Genomic DNA, 14,475 nt, shown 5'->3' on the forward strand with positions numbered 1-14,475 from the left:
TTCAGTCACACTGACACTTGATGTTGCTCTAACAAGGCTAAGCAAGCACCTTTCGTCTCAGATGCGTACTAAGTCTCAGAAATCCTTTACTATTCTGCATGGATCGACTATTGCTGTCTTGCTCCCTTACTTTGAAGGTTTCTGCCCAAATGCGTTTACAGGAGGGGCCTATCCACACCCTCTTTTCACAGTAGTGCCTACCCCCAACTCATCAGTCCTTCCTAAGCAGACCTTTTCTCAGTAGCACTGTACTAGCCATCTAGTACTCCATATCACATTACCCCCCAACATTTAGCAGGACAACAACAAACTTTGCTTCTTTCCATTTCTGTAAGTCGGAAGTTTATGTGGCTCATAGTGTCGTGAAGTTGCGGGGGGACAGGGCTGTGATCGTGTGAAGGTTTGACCGCAGCTGGAAGGTTTGACTCTGGCTGGAGGATCCCCTTGGAAGAGGCTCATTTACACACTGACAGCAAGAGCTCTGGGGTCCTCACTGAGTGGACCTCTACCTAGGGCTGCTTGAGTGTCCTCATAACATGGTTACTGGCTTCCCCCAAAAGTAAGCAAAGTGGAAGCCACAGTGTCTTTTAGGACCTAGCCTTGGAAGTCACACAGGGTCATTTCTACGATATGCTGTTACTTAGGAAAGCCAGCTCTGTTTAATGTGGGAGGGACTTTGTAAGGGCATGAATGGGGTGTCTTTGGGGACCATTTGGGAAATTGGCCACCACTAGCATTTGTTGTTCGTCCCTGATTTCCCAGTTTTAGCACTGAAAGTCCTGTATCCGACAAACCCCCTCCATCCTGGGCAAACCAGGATAGTCAGTCCCATTATAGGTTAGTCATCCACCTCCAGAGTACAAGCTCCATGAGGACAGGGACTCCTTTCCTTGCTGTGTACCCCAAAGCCAGAACAGTGCTGGCACATAGATTGTTCAGTATTTGTTAAACACATCTTTTCTAGTGCAAGTTAAGTCTGATGCTGATTTTTATTCCAGAAAACTTGATTTTTAGATTACAAAATCTTTTAAAATAGCCGAGTCCTCTGGACAGATATCCATCTTAAGAAATGTAATTTGTTCAACAGGAATAAGCAAAATAATGTATATTATCAAGCTTCTCTAAAATTAAAGCAGAGAATGGTTATATTAAGTAAAGAACTTCTGTTTTCTCTTTCCAATTATCGTTCACATATGGTTCTTCAAGCATCTGTTCCTTCTTCAGGTCATTATTTCCTCCCTGCCTCCTCCCATCCATTTCCATGACCCATTTCAGCATCTTTGAACTCTCCACGGGTTCTTTCCTTTTCCTCTTCAAAGGGACATTGTTTTCTCCACCGTGTTAAATTTCCCATGGGCTGCAATTCTACTGCAGTCTCCTGGAGAGACTTCTCTTTCCTCTTAGTCTACCCTACAGCACATAGAGATAATCACACTAATTCCTCTCAGCCATGTTTCCTCTTGTGTCACTCGTTGTGTTCAAGAAGGGTTACCTGTTGCCCACAGAAGAAGTTTAAATTCCTTTGCCTGGTTTTCAGTATCTCCTATCACCTCTCACCCATGCTACCTATCTCCAGGAACGTGGGTGTTTTTTCCAGACTACCAAGCAATTCTCCAACACCAGCTGGGTGTCCTCAAATTCAACTCAGTTCCGACACCTTCTACCTGGAGATGAAGTCAGATCCCACAGGTTAAATGCTCAGTCCCACAATGGCCCCACTTCAGAAGCCAATGCCAAGTCCAGGTTTTTACCTGTGCTTCTTCTGACTGGCTATAAATCACAGGTTTCCATGACCCCCTCCTCAGGTTTGAGTAATTTACTAGAGCAGCTCACAGAAATCTGGAAACTCGTTTACTTACTAGATTACCCGTTTATTACAAAGGATATTAAAAGATGTAAATGAACGGCCCAATGAAGAGACACATAAGGTGAGGTCAGGAAGTTCCCAAACAAGAGATTCTCTCCCTCTGGAGTTTTGGTTGTGACACCCTCTCCGCTAGGCTACCTAAGGGCTTTGCAATAGTCACCTCATCAACATAACAAAAGACACCTTTATCACTCTCATCACTTAAGACCTGCCAAGGGTTTTAGGAGCTCCATGCCCAGAATGGGACAAAGACCAAATATCTGTATTTTATTATAAATCACAATATCTCATATATAATATGCTACTGGTTCTAAATTCAAACATCTCTGTCTTCAAGGAGATTTTTTCTGCTTTGTTAAGGATGGTAAGAAATACACAATTAACTAATAGAATCAAGATGGGGTCAAGTAAGATGAAATACAAAGAAAGGGGCACTGGGTATTTAGAACAGAAAAATGGCATCAGCTAGGGAGATGAGAAAAGTTTTCATTAAGGAGTTGACAGTTCAGATGGGTGGGTCCTGAGAGAGGAGACAATGAGGACTTCAGCTGCAAGTGGAAAAGGGGGCGGGAGCACCTCGAAGAGAAAATAAGGGACATATTTAGGACGACTACAAGTCTAGTTTTCTTGAGGCAAAAGATAGGGGAAAGAAGACTAGGAAGTTTTAAGGTATCACTGGGTAAAGAGTTGAACTCTAGAGTTTGCTGTTCATTTTTCAGTTGGTAAACAGTAGGGACTCCAAGAGCGTTTCAGTTTTTATGGGCATGAGGAATAGAACTGGACCTTGAATAGATCCAGCAGCAGTATCTGTAACTGATTGGAGAAATATCAGAAAGGAGCAGGTCTATAGCCAGTAGGTCCTTAGTAAATGCAAGCCCTTTGGCCAAGAGACCTTTGAGTTAAATTTCTCCATGGCATATCTAGGGTATTACGTTAATGTGTCTAAACTCTGCTGATAATACTGTCAAGAATTTTTATTACGAAGTTAATCATTCTTCCAAAGAATTTAAACTGAGTCTGCCATGAAAAAACTTTAGCTTTGAAAATACTGGAAATTAGAATTCCTTCTGGGTACTGTGACATGGCTCTTAAAAACTAATTCACTTACCAAATTATTGAAGTTACTCTACACACTGTAAAAGTGACAGTACCCACGATGATGTTCTTTTTCAGCTTGGATGACACTGGGATGGTGATCTTTGATAATTACACAATTTAAGACAAAAACTAATAAGGTCACCTTCAAGTCAGTTGATGCTACTTTCCACATCCCTATATTGCAGTGGCAACTTGATTTTTAAAGGGAAAAGTATGAAGGTGATTGGATTAGTTGAGTTTAGCTTATAGGGGGTAATAAATATAGAATATAAAACATACGTTTATTAAATGATTTACAACTTCTATGACTTCTGTGTTCATAAAAATGTTAAGTAAAGCATTATGATTTTTTTTAAAAGGAATTCCTTTATTTTTATTATTTATTTATTTATTTATTTTATTTTTGGCTGTGTTGGGTCTTCATTTCTGTGCAAGGGCTTTGTCTAGTTGCGGCAAGCGGGGGCCACTCTTCATCGCGGTGCGCGGACCTCTCACTATCGCGGCCTCTCTTGTTGCGGAGCACAGGCTCCAGACGCGCAGGCTCACTAGTTGTGGCTCACGGGCCCAGTTGCTCCGCGGCATGTGGGATCTTCCCAGACCAGGGCTCGAACCCGTGTCCCCTGCATTGGCAGGCAGATTCTCAACCACTGCGCCACCAGGGAAGCCCAGCATTATGATTTTTAATAAACAATTTAAAAACATTTTACTACCTCTTAGTTTTTGGATATCTAGATATGCAAAGTTTTCTTAAATTAACAAGGGATTGAAATTTACAGCAAAATCTGGTTATTGCAGCATTTAAAACAGTTTCGATCAGCTGGTTTGTGGATTCTTTGAAAAAAGAAAAATTAATCTAAATCAAATAAAATCAATCTTTAATATTTAGTGAAATTCTGTTAAACTATTACAAACATGATCATTCTTTTTTTAAAATTATTTATTTATTTATTTTTGGCTGCGTTGGGTCTTCGTTGCTGCTTGCGGGCTTTCTCTAGTTGTGGCGAGCAGGGGCTACTACTCTTCGTTGCAGTGCGCGGACTTCTCATTGCGGTGGCTTCCCTTGTTGTGGAGCACGGGCTCTAGGCGCGTGGGCTTCAGTAGTTGTGGCACACGGGCTTAGTTGCTCCGCAGCATGTGGGATCTTCCTGGACCAGGGCTCGAACCCGTGTCCCCTGCATTGGCAGGTGGATTCTTAACCACTGCGCCACCAGGGAAGCCCATAAACATGATCATTCTTAATGTATTTTTAAAAAATGAAAAATATTAGGTAGTGTGACATATTAGAAGGAGGATAGGCTTTGGGGTCAAACTGGCTTTTCCTCTTAGTAGTTGTGTGACTTTGGACAATTTATTTGACCCCGTCCTTCTGAGAAAAGCTCTTAATACCACTTAATTGTAGTCATGAGGATTACACAGGACCCTAACTGTAACTGAGTGTTTTCTACATATTAGACCAAGGATTGGCAAACTTTTCCTATAAAAGGACAGATAGTGAATATACTAGGCTTTGTAGGCCTATGGTTTCATCACAACTTTTCAACTTATCTGTTTTAGCATAAAAGGATGCACAGACAGTACATAAATGAGTGTGGCCCTCTTCTAATAAAACATTCTTTATGGCTGCTGAATTTTGAATTTCATGTATCTTTCATATGTCATAAAATATTCTTCTGGGTTTTTTGGAAATATTTTAAAATATTTATACATATATTTTAAATTTATTTATTTATTTTTGGCTGCATTGGGTCTTCGTTGCTGCGAGCGGGCTTTCTCTAGTTGTGGCCAGCGGGGGCTACTCTTCATTGCGGTGCGCGGGCCTCTCATTGCGGTGGCTTCTCTTGTTGTGGAGCACGGGCTCTAGGCGCGCGGGCTTCAGTAGTTGTGGCATGTGGACTCAGTAGTTGTGGCTCGTGGGCTGAGTTGCTCCGCAGCATGTGGGATCTTCCCGGACCAGGGCTCGAACCCATGTCCCCTGCATTCGCAGGCAGATTCTTAACCACTGTGCCACCAGGGAAGTCCAGAAAAAGAAAATTATATTTTTAAATATTCCATAAAAACAGGTGGCAGGCCAGATTTGGCCCATGGGTGGTAGTTTGCCAACCCCAGTCTTAGACATTTAATCCTTATAACATACTATGAGGCAGGTGCTTTATCTTAATTTTATAGGTGAAGGAAACAAGTACTGATGTTAGGTGACTTTCAGTCCCACAGCCAGGAAGTGTTAGAACCATTCACAATGACTAATGTAGAACCTTACACATGTTTCAGAGTCAAATGAAATAACAGACAATTTGGCAACACTGTCTATCCTTTTATTCTACAGGATTTATTGGATTATGAGGCCAATATCATGCTAGGCCCATTAAAAGAACTTTAGAGTTTTTTGTAAGCAGGTTCTTGTTGATTGACTTTTCTTTAATGTTCAAAAAGATGGCTTAGCTGAAATAGGAAAAAGATCACTATCTTCGTTTTTGTTTTTTTTTTTTAATTAATTTATTTTATTTTATTTTTTTTGGCTGTGTTGGGTCTTCGTTTCTGTGCGAGGGCTTTCTCTAGTTGTGGCAAGCGGGGGCCACTCTTCATCGCGGTGCGCGGGCCTCTCACTATCGCGGCCTCTCTTGTTGCGGAGCACAGGCTCCAGACGCGCAGGCTCAGTAGTTGTGGCGCACGGGCCTAGCTGCTCCGCGGCATGTGGGATCCTCCCAGACCAGGGCTCGAACCCGTGTCCCCTGCATTAGCAGGCAGATTCTCAACCACTGCGCCACCAGGGAAGCCCAAGATCACTATCTTCGTTTTATACAGCATTTTTTCCCCCCGAAAATGCTTCAGACATTTTTTTTTTCATTCATTCTCAAAACATCCCTGTGTGAGAGGATAGGAATTAGCTTCCTAATTTTGTTTGGGGAAACTGAGGTGGTGGTTTGAGATGCTATGTGACTTGACATTGTGTCTTAGGGTCATAATGTTAACATCAGAACCAGAACTCATAATTCTGACATCCCATCCTACCTTAAATGCTTCAGTGGAAAAGGAGGAATATACAAAAATATAGTTCAGAGACTGTGTCTTCATTGTGATACACAAGACCTGTGACACATGTAGTTTAGGAAGGGTAGTAGTTTAGGAAGTGTTTTCAAAATAATTTCTTATCTCATAACTAACATAGCCAGAGCAGTATAAGGAACTACATCAACCTAAGGTATAAACAGAAAAGGAAAACTTTTAAATCGCTTTTTTCTTAAATGTAGATTTGCTTCTGGCCTAAAATCAGTAGTATGCTGGCACTTGCCACTTTTTAAAAAGGAATAAAGTCGCACTTATTTCAGATATAAGAGTGAGATGCCAAAATACGTTGAGGACGTTTGCCACTTGCCAAACCTCATAAAAGTTTCTTTTCCTAACATTCTACTAAACTGGGGAGGGAGCAGTTTTAAAAAATCACTTCTGAAGGTTTTTAGGGTAGAAAAAAAGTAAAGATGTCCAGAATGAGAATATAAATATTGCTTTAAGCCTGGATTGACCTTCCAAAACAAGCTTGAACTTCAGCCCTGCTTTATTGCTTCAGATCAAAATGCATGATCAGTGTATGCTTTTCCCATTGTATGGTTTTGCTCAGCATTTCCTACAGGAAGTGAACAAAACATCTTTCTACAGCTCCTCTACAATTAAGAAATATCCATGCTTCACATTTTAATGACTGTATAAATTCTCATGGTAAGGAATCTGTAGTTTCCCACTGTACTGAATCAATCACAGGGTTTATTGCTAGTACATCTTAAAGCCAGAAACAGGACTATATATAATGTTCCCCCCACCCTACCCCCTGCCCCACACACACACACACACACACACACACACACACACACACACACACACACAGAAAACGAAACCCCTTGACATCCCTATGTTTGATAGTATTAAGAGTACCATTATTACATTGTGTAAATTTATAGCCATATATATTCTGGAACAAATACTACTGAAGTGCATGTGTGGTTATAATCCTACTGTCCACAGAGAGCTGGTATGTCTCCACCATAGGGCTGTAACACATTTTTCTACCCTAACAACCTCCCCAAACCCCTTTTAATTTATAGTGTATAACATCTGATTCTAGCTTTACTGTTCATTCCATCAGATCGTGAGTTTATCTCCTTGTAAGCTTGTCCAGTGACTTGTAACACATTCTTTAATTACTTAAGTTTTTAACTTCTTGTTTTCCCCTCAATGAAGAAGCTGAAAAGACCTTTAAACTTTCTGACTTCGTGGCCAAGAATATTTTTTAAGTGAAGAAACATACACGTAAAAAAAAAAATAAACCCGGTAACAAACTATTTTATAAATACATGACTGTATTTTTCTTCATGTCCAGAAACTCTTACTGAAATAGAATTCAGGTATATTCCTTGCAAACCCACACAGTTCATAGATCTAACACCAGGTTTTCATTTGTAAACAAAACGGGCAAGATAAGGAAGGCACAGGCTCACTTTGTATCAGTAAAGGACATCAAACGCAGTCAAGAGGTACCAATGACATAGAAGCATCGTCAATCACGAAAAGCAAGTGTTCAGAGTCTGCAGTAACTTCTCTCCCTTTAATATTTGGCAAAGTTCAGTCTAGATATTTTAATACCTCAGAAAGAAAAAATAAATAAGAGATGCTACATTAAAATGTCAGATGACCTATCATTACTCTTTAGACATATAAGGGAAGGGATAAAGTAAAGGGAGGGGACCACAGATGTCCTATATTCTTGGATTATCCTTCCTTTCTGAGGGGCTCAGATGTCTGTGTGCATCTGTCAAAATGCCAGCTGTACCTGAAGATTGAAGAGATGGTTGGTAGTTGCTGACATGGTCCCTCAACACTATTAAAAGTTTCTATCACAAAAACAAAATTAGCTTGATTTCTGCTCTTTAGTCCTTTGTTAAACACCTAAGTCGAATTTGGTTATTTAAAAGTGATCTAAAACGTTTAAAATAAAGGAAAAATATATTCTAGCTTCCTAAGAAGAAACAGATTACAGATTTAGACTTCTATGGCAAATAAATACACTTGAAAACCAAGCAAGTTTCTCTCCTGCAGGAGAGTCAGACTACAAAAACAGTTCTCGTTTCTCTACGGCTGATGACCACATCACTCATAGAACATACCAGGAACTAGTTTCACAATTTTAAGAGACTTTTTCCATAATATGAAAGATTAGGTTTAACCTAGTTCTGAGCAGGCAGAATAGATCTGCACTCACAACATCCCTATCACAAATATATGACAATTGAACAACAAAGCACAGCCCGATCTCTGCTTACATCGAAACCACCATCTACATGATATCTAATTACTTGCTTTCGATGGGTTAATACCACCTGTTGCAAGACTAGAGCTGGCACTCAATGGAGCACGCCATTTACAAGGAAGCCTAAAGTCTATAACTGCAAAAATAACATGGAAATGTACTAGCCCATCCAACGTAGTTAAATATATTTTCAAATTTTTTCCTAGGAAATGAATTTTAACAGTATCTCCCAAGTCCTTCAACCAAAGTGACCTTGATCATTTTTGTCTTTTTACGTCAAAATCTACCAAAATTTTTTGACTCTTTCCAAGTATTAGGAACAAAGGAGCCAATATAGCATGTTTCACAATTAACTGTTAATATTTCAGCGAGTTACAATAAACTGTTTTTGCATGCTTGAAAAACTAACTGTGAAGAAAAAATAAGGAATACTAACGGGAGGATCTCAATAATTGGGTGTTTTCATTTTGCTTTAAAAACAACCTCTAATATTCAACTCTGACAACACAGTAAATATATATACATATATATAAAGTTCATTTCCATGCGCATTACATAAAAATAACTATGAGAAATATCAATCTATCAGTGTCAGCTGATATATATCCAATTAACTCACTGCAGAAGGGAAAAAAAAAAAGGCCAAAAAAATTCTAAAGTAATCAGTAAAGCTCACAGTTCGAAAAGTTTTTTTTTCATTTTTTTTCTTTTTTTGCTTGTTTGAATTTTTTTGGTAGTTTATCTGTGCTCTGTCATACAAGCTGATTCCCAGACTAATGGCCTCCGAGTAGATTTGAAAGAAAGCCTGAAGACTTCTTCTTTTGCTGTGCTTCTGCTTCCTGGTCTTGTGAAAGCCCCAATTCACTCTCAATTTGGTCGAGCTCTGACTGGTCCAGCAGCTCAAAGTCATCCCCTTCCTCCGCGTCTGTGTCCTCCCCTGCGCTGGGAGCAGCCTGGGACAGTGCTTGCTGCATGCCTGCTAACTGGTCTTTGACGGCGGCAGTCACCGCCGCGGTGATGACGTCCCCAGCCAGGTTGCTCATCAGGTGGAAGGTTTGGTCACCGCTCAGAGGAAGGGTGAGACCAGCCACTGATTGCCTCTCTGAGCTGGGTCGGGGACCGCGGTCCAACTGCTCCTTTCTTCTCTTGAGCTCAGTGGGCAAGCCAAGGCTTAATTCATCTTCATCATTTGTTCCTGTGCCATTTTCTAGAGATGGAAAATCTGAAAGGTCTCGAGAGAAAACTTCCTCACTAGGTCGGTCAAGATCTGTGAAATGTAGAACAGAAGTTCATGCTTAAGCACCATAATAAATTTTTTTTTAAATTATTTTATTTATTTATTTATTTATTTTTGGTTGTGTTGGGTCTTCGTTTCTGCGCGAGGGCTTTCTCTAGTTGCGGCAAGCGGGGGCCACTCTTCATCGCGGTGCGCGGGCCTCTCACTATCGCGGCCTCTCTTGTGGCAGAGCACAGGCTCCAGACGCGCAGGCTCAGTAGTTGTGGCTCACGGGCCCAGTTGCTCCGCGGCATGTGGGATCTTCCCAGACCAGGGCTCGAACCCGTGTCCCCTGCATTGGCAGGCAGATTCTCAACCGCTGTGCCACCAGGGAAGCCCATAAATTTTATTTTATGATTCAACTTTTAAGTTATAAAGTAGTAATTGATAAACCTTTACTATCTCAGACATACAAAAAATAGAAAGTCAAAGGTTTATAAGACCCTGTAATAAACCATAATAAATTTGAAATCAGAAAATTGTCTAAAAGATCCCTGCTTTTAATTGGAATCCTCTGAATCACTCTGGCATTCATCTAGCCTCCCATCAGACCCCCCCAAGTCTGGGACACTCTCTCCACAGTACACACAAACACTACATGTCCCCCAATGGCCTTAGCTTTCCTCTTAAACACAAAAAGTGTGCAATGACTTACTACTCAACCTGTCTTAATGTCAGCTTGGGGCTCTGACTAGAGTTTAAACGTTCACCAAAATCTCATCCTGCTCCTGGGGAGGGGATTAGCTTAAGCCAATGTGGATATGTATAATCCAAAATAAAAAATATTTCAGTTGGGCGTTTTCATAGATTTTGGTCCAGCAGATGGTGACTATTATCCAGCCTTTGCATTTTCATTCATGGAGATCTATTTGAGTATCTGTAACTGTGTTTGTTTAAAGCAACGAGTTAAAAGAAGCTATTGTTCCTTCTATTCCATATTCAACCTAAGACCTTATGGAAACATTTAGCTTTCCATGAACGTAGCTGAAATTAACCATACCATTTTAGCAAAACATAGGTCCTGAACATATACAGGAACGCTTTAAGATTTGGGACATTTGAAAGCAATGTCAGGTTAGTAGGCAGTGATTTCATTGTTTTTCACTTTTCACAGAAAATCTTTTGGTAACTCTTTGGAATCTTCAATTTAATTAATGAAAGCCTTCTATATGGGTTCGATTATTGTGGCTCCCTTTGTTGTGTAAATCTGAGCTAGGATGCTTAAGAACAAAGGGTTTGTTTTCCTGGTCTTGTAGGTATTTACAGCTCGTAGAGCTTGAGAGGACTTCAGTGACCCTCTTGTTCTAATGCACTTTAAAGATGAGAAAATTGAGATCCACAGAAATTTTGTCACCTGTTCAAGGTCATACAGTAAAGTTAATGACAAAAGCAAGGCTACACTTGGGTCTCCCAATCTCCAAACCTGTATTTTTTCAACACTACACAGCCTTCTTCCTTCCTCTAGAAAAAGAAAGTGTGTTCTTGCTTATAAAGACACATATAAAATAATTTATTCATAATCCTCCATTATAACCTGCTTATATTTTCAGTATATTGTTAAAATGACTTGAAATAATCCAATGAGACTAGCAAAAGTTATTGCACAAGACTTGTCTCAAATTTCATTTTAAATTGTACTTAACCTAATTATAAAAGATAAGAAAGCTTTTTTTTTTTTTTTTAACTGACTTGGAAGAAAAACAAGTTAGTTAAAAAAAAAAAAAGTATATGAGAAACCGTGGAATCAGCTTTGGATTTGGGAAACTTGCCCCCCATGCTTCAGTCCCTCTTCATGAGGACTAGCCCTGGATATATGGGATTAGCTTCTCTCCTCCCCTGTCCCATTACTGCTATAAACAATGTCACCAGATATTCCAGAAGTTAAGTTTTTTCATTGTCAATTATTTGTTTTCAAAATAAAGGCAGATTTGAACATTGATTAGCCTAGATGTTTTTCTCATACTCTTCAAAAAAATAGCTTTTGAGATAGAATTCATATACTATAAAACTTACCCGTTTAAAGTGTACGATTAAGTGTTTTTTAATATATTCACAAAGCTGTACAACATCACCACTATCTAATTCTAGAATATTCTCATCATCCAAAAAGAAACATATTAATTACCAGTCACCCACCATTCCCTCTTCCCCCAGCCGCTGGCAGCCACTAATCTATTTTCCTTCTGCATGGATTTGCCTATTCCGGACATTTCATAGAAATGGAGTTACACAACGTGTGGACTTGTGTGTCTGGCTTCCTCCACTTTAGCATAACGTGTTTAAGGTTCATCCATGTTGTAGCAAACGTGAGTACTTCATTTTTATAGCCAAGTGAGATCCCATTGTGTAGATGTACCACACGTTGTTTACCCAGTCAGCAGTTGACAGATTAAATACCTTTGCGCGCACTCATAATTATAAAAATCAGAGCATCTAGAAGTTTGAGCATACCGTCAGAAGTGTCCGTCTGTGGAGTGTAGCCTTCTGAAAGGTTGAAGGTCCCATTGTCAGTCCAGGAGACCTCGGACACGTCTGTGTCAGACACAGACAACTCTTTGGCGGCAACGGTCAGGCTAATCTGTGTTAATATAAATACCAGTGACACATTTCAAACTTCTGTGGGGAATCTTTTGAAACATTTTCCTTTCCATATTGTTCAATCATCTTAGAGAAACAGGAGGAGTCTATTAAGAATATCATTCCAGTTTTGGTACATTTAGATAAATTTACAGTCAAACCACACAGGAACAAATTGAAAACTGAACAAAAAATACCTTAGGACAGAGAGCTGAGAAGTCTAATTCACTGTCATCTTTGTGACCTTTTTCTTTATCTGCTTCTGTTGGGAAAAAATTTGGAAGCTTTCAGTTTCCTGGCCAGCTTAGACAGCGTGTATTTTACCCATTATATATCCTTACCCCACCTTCCTCATATTCTCCAACGCCTCCACGTAATTAAATGTTTGCACATAACAAGGTCCACGGATTTGCAACTGTGTGGTTTCCGAGGGAAATGGTCCATATCAGTGGTCCTCATGGTGTGGCCCCTGGACCAGAAGCATCACATCACTGGGAAACTGTTAGAAAGGCAAATCCCCGGGCCCTCCCCTAGACCAGCTGAATCAGGAACTCGGGGGTATGGGCCCCGCAATCGAAGCTGTAATAAGCTCTTGAGACAATTCCGATGCTCCCTCTAGTTTGAGAATCTATAAGGTCACAGGCCAAGTGAAAAAGTGAAAAAGGAGCACATTAGTCTTCCCCCTATTTTCTTTTCCTTCCCCTGTTCTACTGGCCCCCTCTTACAGGGCTCCCACACACAGCCCTACTACCTGTGTCATTTGTTATTTGCAACCGTCCACTCCCAAAGAAAACGATTTAGAGAAAATAAATAATAAGTAGCAAATACAGAAGTGTTAAAGCCTTTTCTCTCTCCCCTGACAATTTGGATTAAAAAGTCAATTTGTTGTATGTTTGAGAAAAGCATAAAAGCCTAAAATAGGAAAAAGCTATGTTACTTTGGGGGGATTTGCTTCTGTAATAGTATGTGGTGAAAGGCTAAAACACCCTGAAATATATTAAAGGTGATTTCATAACAAATAGCCAGCCGATGTCTCATCTCATGCATGGAATCTAAAATTGAAACATTACCTACCAGCTCTCTCACGTTTCTTCTGGTTAATATATTCTCTGATTCCAAAATCTAGTTTCAGCAGAAATGACTTGATTTTGTTGTATATTTTTTGTCCAATATCATTACACTTAAATAGTGGACACAGAAATGCACATAGTACTGCAAGATAAGGAGGAAGAGAGTTTAGGGAAAGTGACCTTACTTTCCAAAGGCTACATCTTAGTATGCCACAAAATTATTTCAGTTCCCTTACGGACAAACTGGTTGTTTTTTCCTTAGGGAAGCGCCTCTGTGAAATAAGTCCATAGTTTTTATTCTTCCCCCTGTAATGAAACCATTTTCTCCTATATACACACAACCCAACAGTCATGGTTTTCAAAGACTTGCAATTAGATAACTCCATCCCTTCAATCCTCTTACCCTCAAAATTTATACAAAGGTTACGTGCTTTCCCGACAACAGTCCTGGATTAAAATATCAACTCTACTTATTTGTTAAATGATCATTTCTCCATACAAAAGTTATTAACTCTCTGTTAGTCTCTCATCAGTAATATTGGAATAATAACATCATCTCTTGGGGTTGCTGGGAAGAATAAATGAGATAAATACAGACCATCTGAATAATGCCTTGCCCATATTAGACTCTCTTTCCCTAGCTCTCTTCTCCTTTCCCTCCTAAACAAGGCAGATCAAGGGCTGATATTCCACATGAGTTCTACTTGGAGAATGGATGTGAGCTCTGACCATTGGCCCTTTGTGTGAGGCATTAGGAATACAAAAAGAAATGAAGATCAACACAGGGAATGCATTGTATTCCCTACTGTTTATTTCTCTGCTGTTGTCAGGACACATGCCCATTTACCTTTTAAATAGGAGTTGCAAACTCAAATATCTCTAAAGGAGGTATATGTAAATTTTAAAGGCTGGTGCAAGAAAACTAGGGAAATACGAGGATTAGTTGGGTGGAGAGCGACTGCCCCATCTAAAGGTGGCAGGGCCAGATCTTTATATTTTTCAGGAGAAGCAGGAAATCGAAACTTTTTTACAGCACTCTTGAGTTACAATTGACATACAATAAATTGCACATATTTAAAGTGTACAATTTGATGTTTTGACATATGCATACAACTAAGAAACTGTCATCATGATAAAGATAGTGACCATACCACCCCCAAAAGTTGCCTCATGTCTCTCTTAATCCCTCCCTCTGGTCTTTCCCTGCCCTACCCGCCTCATCCCCAGGCAACCATTTATGTGCTTTGTCACTAAAGATTAGTTTGAATTATATATAAATGGAATCATA

General features: G+C 39.9%; 1 protein-coding gene across 2 annotated transcripts in view; it reads right to left on the bottom strand.

Annotated features, from left to right (window-relative positions):
• Positions 1 to 7,297: 7,297 nt before the first annotated feature.
• Positions 7,298 to 14,475, bottom strand: part of RETREG1 (reticulophagy regulator 1) — a 127,674-nt gene continuing 120,496 nt past the window's right edge. Inside the window, exons 6-9 of one of the 2 annotated variants that reach the window (XM_036847240.1) lie at positions 13,192 to 13,329; positions 12,315 to 12,379; positions 11,992 to 12,118; positions 7,298 to 9,531 (exon numbers count right to left, since the gene is read on the bottom strand). In XM_036847240.1, the coding sequence (XP_036703135.1) occupies positions 9,038 to 9,531; positions 11,992 to 12,118; positions 12,315 to 12,379; positions 13,192 to 13,329 (824 nt within the window). In that variant the 3' untranslated portion in view covers positions 7,298 to 9,037. The remainder of the gene's footprint in view (positions 9,532 to 11,991; positions 12,119 to 12,314; positions 12,380 to 13,191; positions 13,330 to 14,475) is intronic. The other variant, XM_036847241.1, reaches the window with a different exon arrangement.

This window comes from Balaenoptera musculus, chromosome 3 (assembly GCF_009873245.2).
Source record: "Balaenoptera musculus isolate JJ_BM4_2016_0621 chromosome 3, mBalMus1.pri.v3, whole genome shotgun sequence".
Lineage (NCBI taxonomy): Eukaryota > Metazoa > Chordata > Mammalia > Artiodactyla > Balaenopteridae > Balaenoptera > Balaenoptera musculus.